Source organism: Erythrolamprus reginae, chromosome 1, assembly GCF_031021105.1.
Source record: "Erythrolamprus reginae isolate rEryReg1 chromosome 1, rEryReg1.hap1, whole genome shotgun sequence".
Lineage (NCBI taxonomy): Eukaryota > Metazoa > Chordata > Lepidosauria > Squamata > Dipsadidae > Erythrolamprus > Erythrolamprus reginae.
Genome location: NC_091950.1, coordinates 247,085,163 through 247,105,198, shown reverse-complemented (window position 1 = coordinate 247,105,198; position 20,036 = coordinate 247,085,163). Strand labels below are relative to the sequence as shown.

The following is a 20,036-nucleotide window of genomic DNA, read 5'->3' as shown; positions in this document are numbered from 1 at the left end:
CACACCCCTAATGAAATGCCACCCTTGCCCCCCACTCATGCTCCCATGCCCCTCGTTCCCCCTCCCACACACATATGTGTGCATGACCCCCTTGCCCCATTTTGAGCAAGAAGCCACCAGAGGCCAGAAACAGCCCATTTCCAGACTTTGAGTAGGTCTGTTTTCACCCTTCTCAGGCTTCGAAGGCTTTCCTGGGGCCTGGGGAGGGCGAAAACAGCCTCCCCAGTTCTCCGGAAACCCAAAATGGGCTGTTTCCGGACTTCTGGTAGGCCCGTTTTTTGCCCTCCCCTTTCTGAGAAAGATTTCAAAAGCCATACTTCCACTGTGATACAGTCAATATTAAAGTGGATAGATCCCTTCTCTGAAAAAAGATCCTTCTAAATCTAAAACAAACAATTGCATAATCTTTCTCTCAAATTCTCAAGTTATCAAGACATAATTTGAAGAAGCTGCCTTTCTACATGCCTTCCCAGTGGCAACGTCTACTAGATTCAGATCAACCACCAGAATAAACATTTCTTGTGCGATTACATTTGCAGATAAGCAAAGTTTTGCAAAGTTAAAACAAATGAAAGCAAAGAACTATAGCTAAATATAGTTTACATTTAAAGCACTCATTATATTTTTCTGTCCTTGTGAACCATTCTTGTTTCTGCGCCATCCATACTTAGTTTTATACACCGTCTACTAAACTTCCCACTTCTTTCTTTCTTAAAGTTTTATCCATTGGACCCAACAAACACTTTACTGAGTCTTTGTCTCAATCTATTTATCTTGTTTTCATATATGGCAGTGCATTCCTTTAGTTATTAGATCCTCATTCATTCTGTCAGTCAAAGCTACCTCAACACACTTCTTCCAGACTGGTCACTCTCCCTTTTATACTTGATTCATACTCATTCACCAACCACTCTTGGTCTTATATTTGGCTTCACCGCATTCACTTCTTGAACAATCCATTCCTATTATATTTAGGTTGCTTTTATGTTTCTTAAGACCTACCCAACTCTCACGCTATAGGCAGAATTTCATTCTTCTACAGACGTTTTCATTTCTTTTACAAGCATTCTTTTCTTCCAACTGATTACATAGTACTACAGTGGTACCTCTACTTAAGAACGCCTCATCTTAAGAACTTTTCTAGATAAGAACCAGGTGTTCAAGATTTTTTTGCCTCTATTTAAGAGTCATCTTCTACTTAAGAACCAGAGCCCGGAAAAATTTCCCAGGAAATTTGAGAGCGGCACGAAGGCCTGGCCAGTTTCTTGCCATTCCCCCTTTAATCCTGGACATCTCGGGCTTTCTGGGCTGCCAGAGGAGCCTTTCGGTGGCACTTAAGGAGGCTTTGGCAGCCCAGAGCGAACGGAGCATTTTCCCTTCTCTGGGTGCTTGGGGAGGGAATAAACCATTTCCCTGTGGTGACTCCCTCGCGCTGCCTCCCATACACCCAGCGCGAGGTTGTCTCCTGGAGCGTCTGGGCGCGGAAAGGCAAAGGGGGGCACTTACCTCACCTTCTTCCTTCGGCAGTGACTGTCCTCCTCCTCTTCTTCCTCTTCCTCCTCCCACCCAAATTCCGAGCTTTTATTTCTTTCCTAATGGGTTTGCACACATTATTTGCTTTTACATTGATTCCTATGGGAAAAATTGCTTCTACTTAAGAACATTTCTACTTAAGAACCTGGTCACTGAACGAATTAACTTCTTAAGTAGAGGTACCACCATACTAGCCACCTTTCTATCAAGAATTATACCAGTGGTAAAATGCTAACAGTTCAGCCATACATACTAGTAGCGGTGGGCACTGGTGATTTGCAGAAGAAGTAGTGGCAGCAGCGTGCAACTCTGCCCACCTGCCCAGACGTCGCCACTTTCTTTTTTTAACCTTTTTGCGCATGCGCAAAGCCTTCTGCATATGCGCAGAGGGTGAAAAAAGCACACACTTCTGAACCAGTAGGGAAGGTAAGTAGATTTTACTGCTGATTTATACTGCTTAAAATCTCTCCTTTTCCCATCTTTAGTGAATATTTTGTCAATATATATAAATTAAACTTTTCAGTCATACAGTGGTACCTCGGTTCCCATCAGTAATTCGTTATGGAAGACACGTCAAACACTAAAACTAACGGGTACTGAGAAAAACGTGGGTCTTACTACATGGCCCACTATTTTGGCTAGAAGATTGAAATAGGTCTTTCACTTGAAAGCAGAACCTAAAAGAGTTTAAGTTTTGTCTCTGTAAATTAAATTGGGATGGAATTCAAGCCGATAAGAAATGCCGACAAGAAATGCTGAGATTTTGTTTTTGTCAGAATGTGAGAACATATTGCAAGCGTGAGAGGCTGTTACAATTAGAAATGTAGCTAAGTAATGTTTGAATGAAGTCTCCTTTTGAAGATAACTCTTGTTTCTTTAAACTCAGCAAAATTCATTGCGTTGGATAAAAATGTATCACTATACAAAGGAATGTTTCTGTAGTTTGTTACCCGCCTTGTCAGAAGAGCTGACAAGGAATGGGAGGGTATTTTTGCAATCAGGGTATATTAACCAGCATCTCGCTTCTGTAGGATGTTGCCTCGTGAGGGGGTCACCAATGCTTTTGGCCAAAAAACGTTTGAATACACAAAGAGAATAAAACCTTTCTGTTCTCTTTGCCCGAACATCTCGTCTGGATTCTTTTGTAAACATTCAGCAATCACACGCCAACCCACTGCTTAGAAATAAACAGTCACGAGGTAGCTGGGTATCAGGCCGGTTCTTCCTTGCATGTGGACTAGCAGGATAAAGATGAGCACCAGGATAAGATTTCTGCTTCAAAATGCATCAAGTTTGATGAGTTTTGAAGAAGAGATATGATGTATATTCCATTTTCCTTGTGAACTGCAGGTACAGTATATATACCTTTGTTGCATTAATTTCCAAAGCCACACTCATCTGCATCATACATTTTTTTAAATGTTTGCTGCAAATCATGTGGGTTCCCATTGATCAATATAGCCATCCCCAATTAATTGCTCTCAAGGCATTTTGGACTACAAATCCTCACTTCTCCTCTAATGTGACTCTTAGGATGTTTGGAACAGAATAATAAAATAATAGAATAATAGTTGGAAGAGACCTTGGAGGTCTTCTGGGCCAACACTGCTCAATCAAGAAACTCTATATTAGCGATTTCCCCCCCCTTAGGTGCCGAAGGGCGTGTGCTATCGCGCAAGTGCGAGTGCCCACACTCATAATTCAATGCCTGCGGAGGGTGAAAACAGCTCCCCTGCCCCACAGAGACCCTCAGGGAGCCAGAAACAGCCTCTTTCTCAACTTCTGGTGGGCCCAGTAGGCTCGTGTTTTGCCCTTCCCAGGCTCCAAAGGCATCCCTGAAGCCGGGGGAGGATAAAAATGGAATCTCCCATCCCCTCAGAGGCTCTCTAGATGATAAAAATGCCCTTTCAGAGGGTCTGTGTGAGCCAAATATCAGCTGCCCAGCAAACACATGCCTGTAAGAGCTGAGCTAGTGCAATGGCTGGCATGACAGCAGATGTGACTCCATGTGAGGTTCATCATCATTGCCTTATATAATTTCAGACAAATAGTTTTCCAATCTCTTCTTATATACAGTACCTCCACTGTTGGAGTACCCACAACTTCGGAGGGCATGTCGATCCACTGAATGTTCTAACTTTCATAATATGCCTGAAAACTAAGAGTCGAAAGAAGGCTATCCTAACAAAATCATTCTGAAGAAATACAGATATATCCCCTAAATAATGTACCTTGATCATAGACTAAGAGACTTCCACTAGTTGTGGGCAAAAATATATCCAGAGATATCGTCTTCCTGGCAGAGAAAACTTTGCTTTTTCTTCTGTGATAGTTGTTCCCCAGCAAGTCTTTCAACTGAAATTCGCATAACTTGAATAAATCTTGGAGCATTTTCAACTTCTTCTGTAGTTTGCTGTTTTCTAAGAGGCATTCCTCCTTTTTCTGAAAGTAAGGGGAAAATATTTGCCTGAAGAACACATCTATTTTTAACTTTGTGTTTAGCATAGGATAAAGGTTCCTAACATGATCCTCAGCCTTGATTGTGTATTTGTTCAATATATGATAGTTATTTTATTTATTAGATTTGTATGCTGCCCCTCTCCAAAGACTCGGAACGGAGTTATGATTATTTGGCAATAGGATGCCAGTAGGATTAGGTCAGTGTGTGTGTGTGTGTCGTATGTGGGTTGTCCGCCCATGGGCATGTGGGCATGTCCATACCATGTAGGACTTTTTCATATTGAAGGCAGCATAATTGAAAAAGGGAGCCGACTGAAGTCTTATAAACCACAACAGAGAATTGCTTATTATTCAACAAATGAACGAAAGATGTATTTATTATACATTTAGATTTAAATGTAAATGTTTAGACTATTATAATCCTCAGCAATGGCTTCAGTGTTGACCAAACCAAAAAAGCAAACTCTCCTTGAATTGAGAAAATTTCCAAATATTCAGCAATTTTACAGCCACTCAAGATTTTTTTCCGGGTGTTAATAGAAAACACATCACACATATCCAGCTTCTACATACCGAGAGTCGTGGTGCAGGCGAACAAAATGGTCCAAGAAACAGGAACAGCAGTAGAAGCAGCTGAATCATTGGAATATTCATTTGACAGAGCTGGGAGGTGAAAGGGAAGGACAGGGATATCTTACATTACATGCTGACAATAACTTATTTTCTAACCCTTCCCTTTTTGACACTGAGAGATCTATCCATGCTCTCTCTTTCCCTTGGTTCTCTAGATGATAACTAGTTAAAGCATGTATTTTGGGCAGTTTCATTTCTTTTCTTTTTTTACATCTTTTATTTTCTATTTCTTTGCAGCATTAAAAAAGAGGAAAGCACTATTAGTTTTGGTTTTGCTGCTGTGCTTTGCCATTAACATTTTGCATTTCCTACACACTTCCCACTGGGTGGCAGCAGAGATGCAGACAATATTTTTATTTGCTTTGACACAAACCTATAATTAAAATTTCTTGGGTAGTTTGTTAAGACAGAAACCAAGCTTGCTGTCATAAAATTACCCTCTGCAGATTTGGATGCCAGGTTCTGCTTGGAGATTCTCTAACGGAACACAGATTAATTTATAGTTCGTCTGGTGTGCAAGTGAGCCTCAGATTCTCCTCGACTTCTTGCTGTTTATTCATCTACTCAAATCATCTCCAGCTACAGCACAGCAGTCCTTAGATTTATAGGCAGACAGTATTGCTATCTGACTCTATTCCAAAGTGATTGAGATATAAAACATCACAGCCAAAGGAACACAAGGAAAAAAGCAACTTCCTTTTTTATTTGCTATAGCAGCCATGGGACTTTCACTATGATATGTTGCCATACTGGTTGCTTAGCTGATCTCTAAATATTTGTGTTCACACATTGAACTCAGTGTAAACTTTAATGTGATTTGGGGAAGATGCATGAACCTAAGGCTTTGAGATGCTGACCACCTGATATTTATTTTATTTGTTTGTTTTGTCAAGTACGTATTGGTGGTATACAAAGATAGAATAGAATAGAATAGAATAGAATAGAATTCTTTATTGGCCAAGTGTGATTGGACACACAAGGAATTTGTCTTGGTGCATATGCTTCAAGATAATATTGGATATTATATGCATATGCTCCATAATAATATTCATATACATGATACTAGTAAAAAAGAAACATTACGACTGGAGACGGAAGGCACACTGGTGCACTTATGCATTATACAGAAATGTATACTTTCTGGGCTTGGCTGTAGTCATCTTGGTGACAGCTTGCCAGGCAATTACTCAACTTCATAATAGCAATCAGTAAATTGTTTTTGCACAAAATGCAAAATGGTAATCATGTTTCAAACACCATTGAATATGCCCAATATAATATGAAAACCACAACAGATCATAACTTATTATTCACCCTACTAACTTTGTTTTGTCTGGGGCTTCCTGTTTTATTTGTTTAGCTTTGCTAGGGGCATCCCATTAGGGTGAAAAACCATCCTTGTATGAAGAGAGGGATATTTTACATACAGGGGTCTTCATTATTTTGACCATCAATTCTACCCTGCAAGTAAGCATTGTCCAGTCATTTTTAACTTCTCAGGTTGGTTCTGGAATTAAGAGAGCCCAGTTTAAGAAAACATAGGTTTATTCATGGTCTCATGAGTATTGTATGAGGACCTGTTGACTAAGTGAAACATTTTCATATACTGATATACAGTACAGTGGTACCTCTACTTAAGAACGCCTCTACTTACAAACTTTTCTAGATAAGAACCGGGTGTTCAAGATTTTTTTGCCTCTTCTCAAGAACTATTTTCCACTTAAAAACTTGAGCCTCTGAAACTGTAATCAGAAAAGGCAGGGAGAAGCCTCTGTGGGGCCTCTTTAGGAATCTCCTGGGAGGAAATGGGGCCAGAAAAGGTGGGGAGAAGCCTCCATGGGGCCTCTCTAGGAATCTCCTGGGAGGAAACAGGGCCTCCACCCTCCCTGCGGTTTCCCTAATTGCACACATTATTTGCTTTTACATTGATTCCTATGGAAAAAATTGCTTCTTCTTACAAACTTTTCTACTTAAGAACCTGGTCACGGAACGAATTCGGTTCGTAAGTAGAGGTACCACTGTACTGGGTTTATAGACAGTTAAAATGAAAATAAGCATATGATGTACCATTAAGCATTAATGTTTTAAATTCTTCTGCAAAATAAATCTACTTAAGAAACAGATACAAAATCAAAATACATTAGTTAACGTCCACGCATTATAGAAATAAAAAAACTACACTAACCACATTATGGTTTATTATTTCTATAGTAATAGAAATAGCTCTTACGTATATACCACTTCATAGCACTTTACAATTCTAAGTGGTTTACAAAGTCAGTATATTGGGTTCTCATTTTGCTAATTTTGGAAGGATAGAAGCAGGGGTGGGTTCCTCCCGGTTTGGACCAGTTTGCCCAAACAAGTAGCGACCCGCCAGTGATGTCACAATGACATCCCCGAACCAGATCGGTTGTTGCCAGTCCATGGGTGCCACCATCTTTTAAAAAAAAAAAAAATTTGGGGGGGGGAATTTGTTTTTTTTCTGAACATGCACAGAAGCTGAGTTCTGGCATTGCAAATGTGGTTGCCATCTCTTTTGTTTTGGATTTGTTTTTATTATTATTATTGGATTTTTCATTATTGCACATGCACATGTGTGCAACTATGAGGTACGCCCATGCGGCAAATGAGGGAGCGAACCAGCAGCAAGGTAAGTTGTAATCCAGCTCTGCATAGAAGGCTGAGTCAACCTTGAGCTGGTCAGGATCAAATTGCTGGCAGTTGGCAGAGTTAGCCTGCAATACTGCATTCTAATCACTGTACCACCACAGCTCAATAGCCCATAAGGAATTCTGTAGGTTCCATGCACCTCCCTTATTATGCTTCCCTATTTCAAGTATATACCCTGTTTCCCCGATAGTAAGACACCCCCGATTGTAAGACGTATCGGGGGTTTCAGGGGGGTCGGCTAATATAAGCCGTACCCTGAAAGTAAGACATATGTCTTACTTTCGGGGAAACACGGGGGTATTGCCGGGGGGGGAAGCCCGATGACGTCGCTTCCAAGCTCCCCGCGCGCCCCTCGCCTTCGCCTTGCCGCGGCGCCACCGCTTCTTCCCCGGCTTGGCAAAGCGAAGGACGGCGCTGGTCCGAAGCGAGCCGAGCGGGCGGCAGCTTGCAGCGAAGGCGCTTGTCCCAGCAACCGAGTCCTGCCGAGGCTCGGCTGCAAGCGGTCAGCGAGGCCGACCAGCTCCAAGGCGAGCGGCCGGAGCTGCGCCCTCCTTCGCCCGCCTCCTTTCCGGCAGGCAGGTGGGGCTGCCCAACTGCGCAGAGCGGCTCCTCCCCTCCAGACACACGCTTCCCCGACACGCGTCTGTGGCTCCACGCATGCACGCCGCTTGGAGCCCTGAGGTTGAACTTGGAAAAGGGCTCACGAGGCTCCTGTCCCGCGGCTGCCCTTCTGGACTCTGGGGAGATGCCTTCGGGAACGCGACACTTTCAATTTTTTTCCAATGTAAGACATACCCCGAAAGTAAGACGTAGTGGGGCTTTTGGGGGTAAAAAGAAAGTAAGACACTGTCTTACTTTCGGGGAAACACGGTAGTACTGTACTCATTATATGATCAATTACATGATTGAATCCATTCATCTGACAGCTTATAGATAAGCCTATATGTGTAAATACTTTCCACTGATAAGTGGTTAGATGATTGCAGCCTTCTTGTCTAGGATGCAAATTTATATTTCTGCCAATGTTTTAGACATTTTGACTGAAACCATGGACTATTTCAGATATTATGCAAACCACATTTGTACTGAGTAAGAGCATATAACTGCAGTCATTTATGGGTTCCCTTGGTAAAGTTTTTATATAAAAAAAACTTAAAACGCACACATTTTGTGTCTCTACAAAAAATGCAGAAACTGTATCTGAGCAGAAAAAAAAGTACGGCCGGAGTAGACCTTTGTACTCTGTGATTAGACCCAAAACATTGTCATCATAACACACTCAGAACATTTTGTTCTTTTCCAAGATAGCCATTTTGAAATTCTGAAAGCCCTTCAAACTGTGCCTGCCAAAATTACTCCCTTTTCCAGGAATAAACAAAATTCAGAGTAAATCACTTCTCAGCTAATTACAATAGATCTATTATTATTTTACTCATGAAACTCTGAATAACATTTAAACCAATTAGCATCTGCATCTACTCTTCTGGCAACAATGTACATTACATAAATGTGCTCCGTTTTAAAAAAATATGAAATTTTAACAAGTAATATTATCATTCAGCCTATTTCATAAACAACAATATTCTCAGAAGGCAGTTGCTTCACTGATCTCAGAGGTTTTGAGCGCAAACTGAACATACTGGCCAAGTACAGATATCATGATGTTTAAAATATGTATAGTTTTAGCTTAGAATATTATGTGTGCAATCAGGAGGGACTTTACATGCAATATATAGTCTGAGCCAGCCAATTTTTCCTCTCTCCTACTCCCCACTCTTCTACATGAAAACAGGCTTAGAATAATATTAATATATTAAAGGCAACATATAGCATGAATTTATAAAATAAAAATAAGAAAAGGTAGAGGACAGCTTTCAAATAATGCTATGAATGAAACTAAGCAAATTGACTTCAAATATAAAAACCTAACTTCTGAGCTTGTCTGCTTGATCGTCAACATTTCAATAACCAACTAGGTAATATCATCAGTACAAGTGACTGTGGGGTTTGCTCTTGTAGTTTGCTCACCCAGTATTGGAAGGCTGAATCAACCTTCAAATTATGGTTTTCTCCTTGGTAGTTCTTTGATTAGGGTATTGTTTTGGGCTTGCTTGATTGTTTGTCTGGTGATAATCTCTGCTTATCTGGCTTTTGGCTGCTAAAGAGAATGTGCTCATGTCTTTTTATTTCCTTCTTAACTTTTTTGTTTTAAATATGGTTTATTTCTGTGTGTCCATTGATAGCTGAAATGTAGATCTAAAGTATCCTGACTTGACCATACGTGTTCCAGCACATTAACCACAAAGGCATCTTAATTACATCAGTAATATCTGCACGGTGTGCAATATTGCAGAAATATGAAAAGAAGCAAGATGTCAAGTAGGGAGTCACAATTCAAGCCCTACTCCTTTGACCATACTTTTGACATAACTGTACATACAAAAGGGGCAGGGCTCAGATCAGGACGATACATTCACCATTTTACACGTTCTCTTGCTCCCTACTCATGTATATTACTTGCATACTCCTGAACAGAACATATTTTTTGAAAACAAATCCAAGACACTGCATATCTCAGCATGTGAGTAAAATCTTAAAGGCTAATTGAGCTGTACTGCATATAACATGATTAGGAAAAATGTGCTTGCCAGATGTTGAGGAACTGTAAGACCTGTTCATCCCCAATAATTAGCAATGCTGAAATTTCAGACTTAAGTTCTCATTCTGTTGAGAAGATACAGTGGTTTCTGTTAGATATTCAAAGGGAGGAGCTGAATTAGCATACCTGCCACTCATTGGTCTATTTAAGCAGCGGGAAAATACAAAGCTGTCAATGGCTGGTCTGACTGGCAGAGCCCTTTAAAAGAGGGTGCTGTCTGTCATCCAGCATGCTTTTTACAGAGATTCCAACCACTAAATAAAGTGCTGAACCGTAAGTGGAGTCCTGCCTCTTCATTCAAACCCACACTTAACACTTGCGATGAAGATGGGATCTTGAAGAGAACAACTAGACAAAGAGCTGACCATCCATAGCATGATGTCAGTGGCCATCTTCGCAACAAAAAGAACCTTGCACTGGCCTCTCCACAATGACTGCAAATGCTCCTCCACTTGCAACAGCATCCATACCAGCACCAACCCCTTTCGACCTGAATATCGAGAAAAGGTCATCTTATAGGGGTCATTTTAGAATGTTCCTGGGTGTGAAGAATTATCAAGACCTACTGGACAAGAGGAAAGGGCCACTTTTCCTAAGCTATTGTGGACCTAAGATTTATGGGATGGCCCAAGCATTATTGGCCCCGAAGGACACAGAAACCATAGAGTGGACAACCATACCAAATACATTAAAGGAACACTATTCCCCGATAGCCTTGCCAATGGTGAGCCAAAATAAATTGTATGTCAGACAACAAAGAGAAGGTGAAATTACATTGTTTATGCCTTGTTGTGAGCCGCCCCGAGTTTGCGGAGAGGGGCGGCATACAAATCTAAATAATAAATAAATAAATAAATAAATAAATAAATAAATAAATAAATAAATAAATATCACCCGCCACACTGAAGGGCTCCCTTGTATCATGGAGCTGGACACAGGATCATTCTTCACCATCGTATCCTAGCAAACCATAAAGGAACTCACCCCAACAATAGAAAAAGAAAAACTTCAGCCTCAGAGAATCACATTAAATGACTTCCAAGAGAAACACATTCCAGTGTTGGGGAAAGTGACAGTGCAAGTCAAATTTAAAGAATTCTGTGGACGATTAAAGCTGACTGTATTAGATAGCAACCAATCTAGCCTGTTGGGCACCTGAATGGTTCAAACCCCTGGGATTAGGGATAACCGGCATCAATGCCATCCAAAAAGGACCTGCTAACTGAGTTTGGGGATGTATTCAACGGAAGCCTAGGCAAGTACAGTGGTACCTCTACTTAAGAACTTAATTCGTTCTGTGACCAGGTTCTTAAGTAGAAACGTTCTTAAGTAGAAGCAATTTTCCCCATAGGAATCAATGTAAAAGCAAATAATGCGTGCAAACCCATTAGGAAAGAAATAAACCTAGAAAAGGTATGGCCAAAAATCAGCTGGCCGGCACTCCCGTGTACATTGGAGCTGAGCTAGAGCAATGGTTTGTGTGCCATAGGTTTGCCATCACTGCCCTAGAGCAACCATGAATCACAGTCCAGCAGAATTACTAACAGAGTGCAAGTTAAGGTCACAGCTATATAGGCTGCACCCCAACTATAACACAGAGACACCCCTAGATTCGACCAGGCAGTTCCGGTCATTTGTAGAAGGAGATCCAGTCTATGCCCATAACCACGCAGGGTACCCTGCCTGGATCCAGGCAAAAGTAGTTGCACTAATCAGACCCATGTCCTATCAAGTGGAGTTGGGAAATCAGCCACTGTGTAAAATAAATAGGAGCATTTGCGCTAGTAACCAATTCCACTAAATCTATGCAGCAACAAGAAGGACAACAACCACAGGAAGAAAGAATAACGACACACAAGAGGAAAGAAAATTAGGGAAATTCTATCCTCTATCTTTCAAAATGTGAACTAGATTATTAGCCATTAATGCTATAGAATTGAATGTAGCTGATTTGACCATTTGTTTAAATATTATGTGAAAATTAATTACATATTAATATTTTCTCTCTGTCTCTTTTCTTTTTTATTTTTCTTGTTTCTTCCATCCTGCCAACAATGTGGACAGTGGTATTCCTGTCTCTTACTGGCTGCATGGCAAGCAAAACTTCAGCAGCTGTCAGCTTGGATAGAAACTGGTCGCAATAAACATACCAAACCGCACCCCAATTGAGTAACTTGGCTTGTTATTGAGGACAGAAATATTTAGCTGGATCGAAGCGTTATAGTGTGGACCAGCATCTGTTTCAAATCAGTGAATAATAAAAATAGATCCTGGATGTTTCTGCAAATTTAGAGAATGAATCTGTATTGCAACTCACTGGTGTTAATCTTCCAGATTGTAAATATGGAATTGCCTACAGCAATATTTACTTTAGACATTCATTATACTGCATACTTATCAGAAGAAATCCTCCTTAACATAGCAAACATATATATGTTTATGCTATGAATTCAATCAATAAGCTTGTGGTAGACATGAATTCTTGTGGCTTTCCTGTACACATTTTCCAGCTACTACTAAATATTGACTTCACATTCAATAAACACTTACATGGGAGTACAGGATTTCACAGACTGGACATAGGCCATATCTATACTTTCAGGTCAGATCTTTCAAATGATAACATATTGACAGGTTGTTCCTAAATCATTGGTATATTAAGTCAGTGTCAGCTGCTTCAGAAATATCTTGTAGTGAGCAGAACAGTAAAACAACTTAATTCTGTCCTAACCAATGCAAACTCTAGTCCACAATGTATATTCTGAGTTAATAAGATAGGACCTTAATGAAACCAGAGTTAAGACCAAATTCCTTCATACAAAGCGCAGTCATTTTTCTCCTGGCATTCCCTTAAGCACCACCCACCACTATAAATTGTGCTTCCCCCTAACTTTTTATATAGTAGTGTAGAAAAGTTGGAAGTCCAGCAGTATATTTTGATCCATTGAAAAATATACAGCAGAGCCTTGGAATTACTATAACCAAGGAAAAATGCTACAATAATATGTTTATTTTTTAAAAGTGATTACGGTAAATGTCAGCTTTTATTTATATCTGCCTTTATTATTTTTACAAATAACTCAAGGTGGTGAACATGACCAGCACACATTCCTCCTTCTATTTTACCCACAACTACTCTCTGAGTTGGATTGGGCTGAGAGTCAGTGACTGGCTGAAGATCACCCAGTTGGCTTTCATCACTAATATGGGACTTTAGCTCACTTTCCTATTTTCTAGCCTGGTGTCCTCTTCACCATTAAGCCACACTAGCCCGTTCCCTCAAATTGTATAAACAAATTAGGAAATATTCACAGGCTGTAAACATAAGTGCTATAAAACTATCTGACAGCTTTTTTTATATACTTAAAGATAAAACAAATTGAAAATGAACATATGCAAATGTGGTAGAAAGATGTAAATGAAAAAAGCTTACCCTATTTGTCATGGTTTGATGCATTCAAATGCTTGAGAAACTGAACATGCATGAGTTTTGCTGCTTTTGTAGAGATATTGTGCATGTTTTCCTATCTTCCTCCCTCCCTACCCTGTCAACAATTATAAATTTATTATGTAAGAAAAACAAAAAATGTTTTATTAGAAATGCTTTCAGCTCCCTCTACTGACAATAAAGGGCACAAATTCTGGGTATTTTAGGAAAAATTCTTAAATGACATAGGTGCCTCAATGTGCAGAAAGAAGAGAATCTGAGTTATTTTCCTTTTACTGGAAAAAGAGAATAGGAAGGGGGAAGAAAAAAAGAGAGAGCATGAAAAATAAAGGCCAAAATTCTCTATGTTGCTGTAATACTTTTCAAAATCAGTGTGGTGTACATATTAAGATACAGTATTGCACTAGAAGTGAGAGATCCAGGTTTATGATTCTCTTAGTCATTTATGTTCATGTAATACAGTTTTATCAAGTCAGTTTCTTGGCCCATATTCAAGTTCTATTTATCTTAATTAAATCTTGGTAAATCTTCTTCCTGTCCTCCAAGTTCATTCCCTACACATTTTAACCCTATCTAGAAATGGAAAACTTCCAGGCATTGAGAAAGCCCTTTAACAGCATCATCTGGATGGCCTGGGGTAGAGATGTACAATTTTAGCAAAGGGCTGAGGCTGAATCTCTCCCCAAACACCAACTGAAAGCAACAATGGAAGAAGTCAGTGTCTGCTGCTCCCAGCCCCCCCAGCTGGCCCAGAATCAATTTCATAGCCATTGACAGATCAAGAATGGCCAGGACAGGTACACTCCTCCAAATCCTATTTAAATTGCTGTAATTAATTAATGGGTATGGCTGTATTTTGTTGAAAGGAGGTTAGGTTTTTAGTACCTATTATATTGAAATAAATGATTGACATAAACCCCATGTTCCGGTTAATTTAATGGCACTTATTCTAGGAATTTTTGAATGCTAATGCTAATTTTTGAATAGTTACAGTATCTCTTGAGGTTGACTTCAATAAACACATACCCACAGTTTCAAATAATTGTGTAAACAAATAACTAAACCAAGGGGCGGGAAACTTTTTTGGGACTAAGTAACACACTTAAAATAAATAAATTTGGCTTCCAAAATCATGGCAATGATTTAATTAAAACTATTAATCATTTTTTGCTCATTGCTGCAGGGAGAGTGTGATTTAGCTACCAAATTAAAATGCTTTAAAAATTAATGTAGCAGGCTTAATCCACTATTCTAGGCATGTGAGAAGTGAAGAAGAAAATCATGTTGACAAAATCTACTTTTCAGCAGTGCAATTTGGGAGATCTGAAGATACAAAAATAAAACTGGAGTTGATGGTTTCTGATTACAGTCATAAGCCATAGTTTTACAAACCACAATGGCCAAGTCTATGCATAATGACCTTGGTCTTGAGCAGCTGTTGGCAATAAGACTTATCTATGTAATCTGGAGAATACTCTCTAACAAATTCTCTTAATAGTTCCCCAATGTTTTCCTATAGAAATGACTTCCTCCTTGAAGTCAAATGACATTCACTCTAATGTCAGTCTAGAAACTACCGGTAGTAAAACTATTTAGAGAACTTTTGGGAGCTGAGTGTTATTTGTACCACCTTACTGTTAATATTATTTTCTTGTTGTAAATAAGGCTAATATGAACAAAATGGGTTAGAGCCTATAGCATACATGCCAGATGTGGTACAGAGCCATCTCTTTGGGCACATGTGTTGTCACTGGTTGCTCTTCTGGGTTCCGGCATGCCGGCCAGCTTATTTTTATGCACGTGGGAGTGCTGGAACCCAGAAGAGCAGCTGTCTGGTGCACATGTGTGCACTGGGAAATGATATTCTGGTTTCTGGTGTGTGCAGCTGGTCTTTGTGCACACACATGCACCAGAAACCGGAAGGCCAGGTGGCTGGTGCGCATGTGGACGCTGGAAAATTGAAAGCCATCTTCTTGGTGCACACATGCACTTCCATTTCAGCACTTGGTGCCCAAAAAGGTTCACCAACACTATACATTCAACATTGTACAGAACAAAGTATTCCATGAGAATATTTCATTCATTCAGACCAAGGATGTGTTATTTGAGTGCTCCCTTTATTTATTTATTTTTGAAGGATGGCTTGCCAATCAAGTTTTATGGCTTGGCATATTATATGAAAATCCCATATCTTATTATGTGGTGCAAAAGTAATTTATTTATTTATTTATTCGATTTTTATGCCGCCCTTCTCCTTAGACTCAGGGTGGCTTACATGTTAGTAATCCATTTTGTGTCATAGTTTTTAGGATTACATAGCCCCAGTCAATTGTGTGTGTGCGTGTGTGTTTTCAAAACAAGACCACGGTTAACAAAATCCAGTTATATTAAACCAGAGTACGGGACAGCGTTCCAGAGGCAGCCGAACGCCTCGAGTAAGGAAAAAAGACTTTTCGCGCCGTTCTGCGGGAGGGAAGGCGGGCATGATAATGGGCGCCTTCTGAGCCGAGCCACGCGCGGCCATGGCAACGGCGTTCCACAAGAGAACTTTGCGGGGGAGCCGCCATCGCCTCATTCCGCCGCCTTTCCCGCCAGTGATGGCAGGAAGCAGGCGCGAGTCCCCGTCGGGTGGAGTCGCAGCCGAGCCAGCATGAGGAGGCGCCCCCAAACGGGCGGCTTTTCTCAGCCATTCAGGTTGCCGCTGCTCGTAGCCCGAAAGTACCAGGCCGGGGCCCCGTGGTATTAAATCCGGAGAGCCTTGTGGGGGGGGAGAGGGGTGTCACCGCAGGTGAGCGTGAAGCCCGGCGGGAACTTGATTTGTGCCGTCCAGATCTCCTCCCCCCCCCCACCCCCCGTATACTTTAAAAGTAGAACGTGATGTGGTCGGGCGCAAAAGGGCTGCCCTTCACGGCCCGGCAGCCAATTCGCTTGGGAAGCCGGGCACTTTTGCTGTCTGTGGAAACGGAAAGAAGCGCTTCCTTTGTGCCCCCTTTTCCCTTTAAGCCCCGATCCGATGAGTAACCCCATCCCCCAATCTTAGTTTATTTAGGAAAGAGTAGAGGAGAGAAAAAAATACCTCAGGGTGGAAACTCCCGAATCTTCCTCCCTTTCCTGCTGTGATCCGATTGCACCTGTTAAGTTAATTTCTATTTTTAATTAAGTAATTTCTACGGCTGCCCAACTCAACTCAGTTTACAATTCCATTTAAAAAAAAAACACGTTTAAAGCCGATGAAAACAACAGAAATGTTATATTGAAAGAGAGGGGGGAGGAAGGATGGGCAGACTGAGGTAATGATCCAATTTAACAGTGAGGCCAAGCGATTAACACATTAAGAGCCCCAGAAGCAGGAGATCTATCTATCTATCTATCTATCTATCTATCTATCTATCTATCTATCTATCTATCTATCTATCTATCTATCTATCTATCTATCTCTATCTATCTATCTATCTACCTACCTACCTACCTACCTACCTACCTACCTATGTATCTAATCTATCTACCGTGTTTCCCCGAAAGTAAGACAGTGTCTTACTTTCTTTTTATCCCCAAAAGCCCCACTATGTCTTACTTTCGGCGCGGCTCTGGCTGCGGCACGAGCGGGAGCTCCGACTGCGGCAAGGCAGCTAGATGAGAGGGAGGCGGCAATACCGTCTTACAATCGGGGGTGTCTTACTATCGGGGAAACAGGGTATCTATCTATCTATCTATCTATCTATCTATCTATCTATCTATCTATCTATCTATCTATCTATCTATCTATCTATCTATCTATCTATCTAATCTATCTACCGTGTTTCCCCGAAAGTAAGACAGTGTCTTACTTTCTTATTATCCCCAAAAGCCCCACTATGTCTTACTTTCGGGGTATGTCTTATATTGTCCCGGGCACCGGGGCCGGCTCGTCTTCGGGCTTCGGCCCGGGCGAGGCCTCTTCGGGCACTGGAGCCGGCGGCGACTTCCTGACGCGCTACCGGCTGGTGTCGTCTAAGCTCCGCAAGCGCTTCCTGCGCAAGCCCAACGTGTCGGAGGCGTCGGAGCAGTTCGCGGCGCTGGCGAGGGAGCTGCGCGCCCAGGAGAGTCTCCCTTACGCAGCCTGGTGCCAGCTGGCGGTGGCGCGCTGCACCCAGAGCTTGGGCCACCCGGCGGTCGAGGCGGCGGCCCTGGCCGAAGCGGCGCGGCTCTGGCTGCGGCACGAGCGGGAGCTCCGACTGCGGCAAGGCAGCTAGATGAGAGGGAGGCGGCAATACCGTCTTACAATCGGGGGTATCTTACTATCGGGGAAACAGGGTATCTATCTATCTATCTATCTATCTATCTATCTATCTATCTATCTATCTATCTACCTACCTACCTACCTACCTACCTACCTACCTACCTTCTTACTTACTTACTTACTTACTTACTTACTTATTGGACTTATATGCCACCCCTCTCCGTTGACTTTCAGTGTTCACTTTGGGTTGTAACAAAGAGACATGCTTCACAGGGTTTTTGCTGGAAAATAGGAAGAAGGAGCATGATATATTATTATTATTTGTTAGATTTGTATGCCGCCCCTCTCTGTAGATTTGGGGCGATGTTCGCCTTCTTGAGTTGTTTATAAAAAGAGTAAACAAATAAATAATATTAATTAAATAAGCAATAATAATACACAGAACATCAATTCTGACTGGGTCATGAAGGATTGCAGCTGGCACATTAGCTTTAGATGTGCAATCTAGTCACAGTCCTTTTGCTGTTCTAAATATTCAACAGAAAAGCTGATATATCGAGAATGGTAAAAAAAAAGGTGCTCCCTTTCATTTTGCAGGGACTGTTTTACAAACCCATCAGGTGAATTTCTCATTCCTGTCTGAAGTAATGGTGTAACAACTTCACCTCTGAAAAATAGGCTGGTCAGGTTATTAGTGTTTTTCAGAAGAGCACATGTCATGATTACCATATAGGAGTCAACCTGTTCTCCAAAGCAGTCACCCTATTCTCCAAAGCAGCTGAAGGTAGAACAAGAAGCAATGGGTGGAAGCTGAACAAGGAGAGAAGCAACTTAGAACTAAGGAGAAATTTCCTGACAGTTAGAACAATTAATCAGTGGAACAACTTGCCTCCAGATGTTGTGAATGCTCCAACACTGAAAGTTTTAAAGAAGATGTTGGATAACCATCTGTCTGAAGTAGTGTAGGGTTTCCTGCCTAAGCAGGGGGTTGGACTAGAAGACCTCCAATGTCCCTTCCAACTCTATTGTTATTGTTATAGCAGGAATCTTGGGGCTTGATTTAAAGAATTTGTAACTTTATGTATAATAAACTAAAATTGGGCAAATTTAGCCAAAGTGAATAAGTCTCTCAGATAATGTTTTTTAAATAATATTTTTATTAATTTTTTTGAAAATAAAAACAACAACAACAAAAAGCAATGTGTAACAAAAACATCAAATGTGAAGAACATTTACAATTACATTTCTGTCTCTTCCGTTTCTCCATTTTTTTTGAATTTACAGTAATTTTACACTGCTCAAAAAAATAAAGGGAACACTCAAATAACATATCCTAGATCTGAATGAATGAAATATTCTCATTGAATACTTTGTTCTGTACAAAGATGAATCTGCTGACAACAAAATGAAATTGATTGTCAATCAGTGTTGCTTTCTAAGTGGACAGTTTGGTTTCACAGAAGTTTGATTTATTTGGAGTTATATTCTGTTGTTTAAGTGTTCCCTTTATTTTTTTGAGCAGTATATTTCCTTTTTTCAATCAATCCAATTGTAAAATTTACCCCACATGGTATAGTATTCTTTATCCTGTTTATTCTGTAACTCTAAACTAAGTTTACTCCATTTTGCACATTCCAATAGTTTCCTAATTAGAAAATCCTTCCAGTTTTGAGCAAAAACCAGTCGAGCTGCAGTTACTATATAATAATAATTACTCTTTTCGTGTTGATCTCTAATTATTCCCAATAAATAAGTCTCAGTTTTTAGTTCTAATTCATACTCTAGTTGTATCTCTTAATATTTTTTGAGTCATGATCCAAAAATTTTTTGTTTCCAACATTCACTTTTTAATTTTGGGCAAATTTTCGCTAGTCTTGCTGGGGTGTAATACCACCGGTAAAACATCTTGTATAAATTATCTCTATATGGTACCAATATTGTTAATTTGTAATTATCTTTCCAAATCTTTTCCCAATCCTCTAGTTCAGTGGTTCTCAACTTTTCTAATGCTGCAACCCCTTAATACAGTTCCTCATGTTGCGGTGACCCCCAACCATAAGTCTAGCTCCAATTCTCCCAACAGAGCTTTGAGCTGATTGGCAGGAAGGTCAGCGGGACACCCCCACTGTAAACGCCTGATTGGTCGGATTGTAAAATTATGTTCCAAGGCGCCAGAATAGAAGCTTTAGTTCCTGACACCCTGGGGAATTTTTGTCTTTTCCCATGGTCTTAGGCGACCCCTGTGAAATGGTCGTTTGACCCCCAGAGGGGTCCCGACCCCCAGGTTGAGAACCATTGCTCTAGTTGAATAGTTCAGCCAAATTTGGTCATCCAGGCAATCATATTTTCCTTAACCACTTCTATATTTTCATAGTTTAACATCAAGTTATACATTTTTGTTATGAATTTCT

General features: G+C 40.7%; 1 protein-coding gene across 2 annotated transcripts in view; it reads right to left on the bottom strand.

The window, feature by feature from the left end:
- Positions 1 to 16,513, bottom strand: part of LOC139156750 (fibrinogen-like protein 1) — a 35,405-nt gene extending 18,892 nt beyond the window's left edge. The window contains exons 1-3 of one of the 2 annotated variants that reach the window (XM_070732762.1): positions 16,483 to 16,513; positions 4,567 to 4,656; positions 3,765 to 3,975 (exon numbers count right to left, since the gene is read on the bottom strand). In XM_070732762.1, coding sequence (XP_070588863.1) covers positions 3,765 to 3,975; positions 4,567 to 4,647 — 292 coding nt within the window. In that variant the 5' untranslated portion in view covers positions 4,648 to 4,656; positions 16,483 to 16,513. Of the gene's footprint in view, positions 1 to 3,764; positions 3,976 to 4,566; positions 4,657 to 13,391; positions 13,475 to 16,482 lie in introns of those variants that run through there. The other variant, XM_070732761.1, reaches the window with a different exon arrangement.
- Positions 16,514 to 20,036: the final 3,523 nt, after the last annotated feature.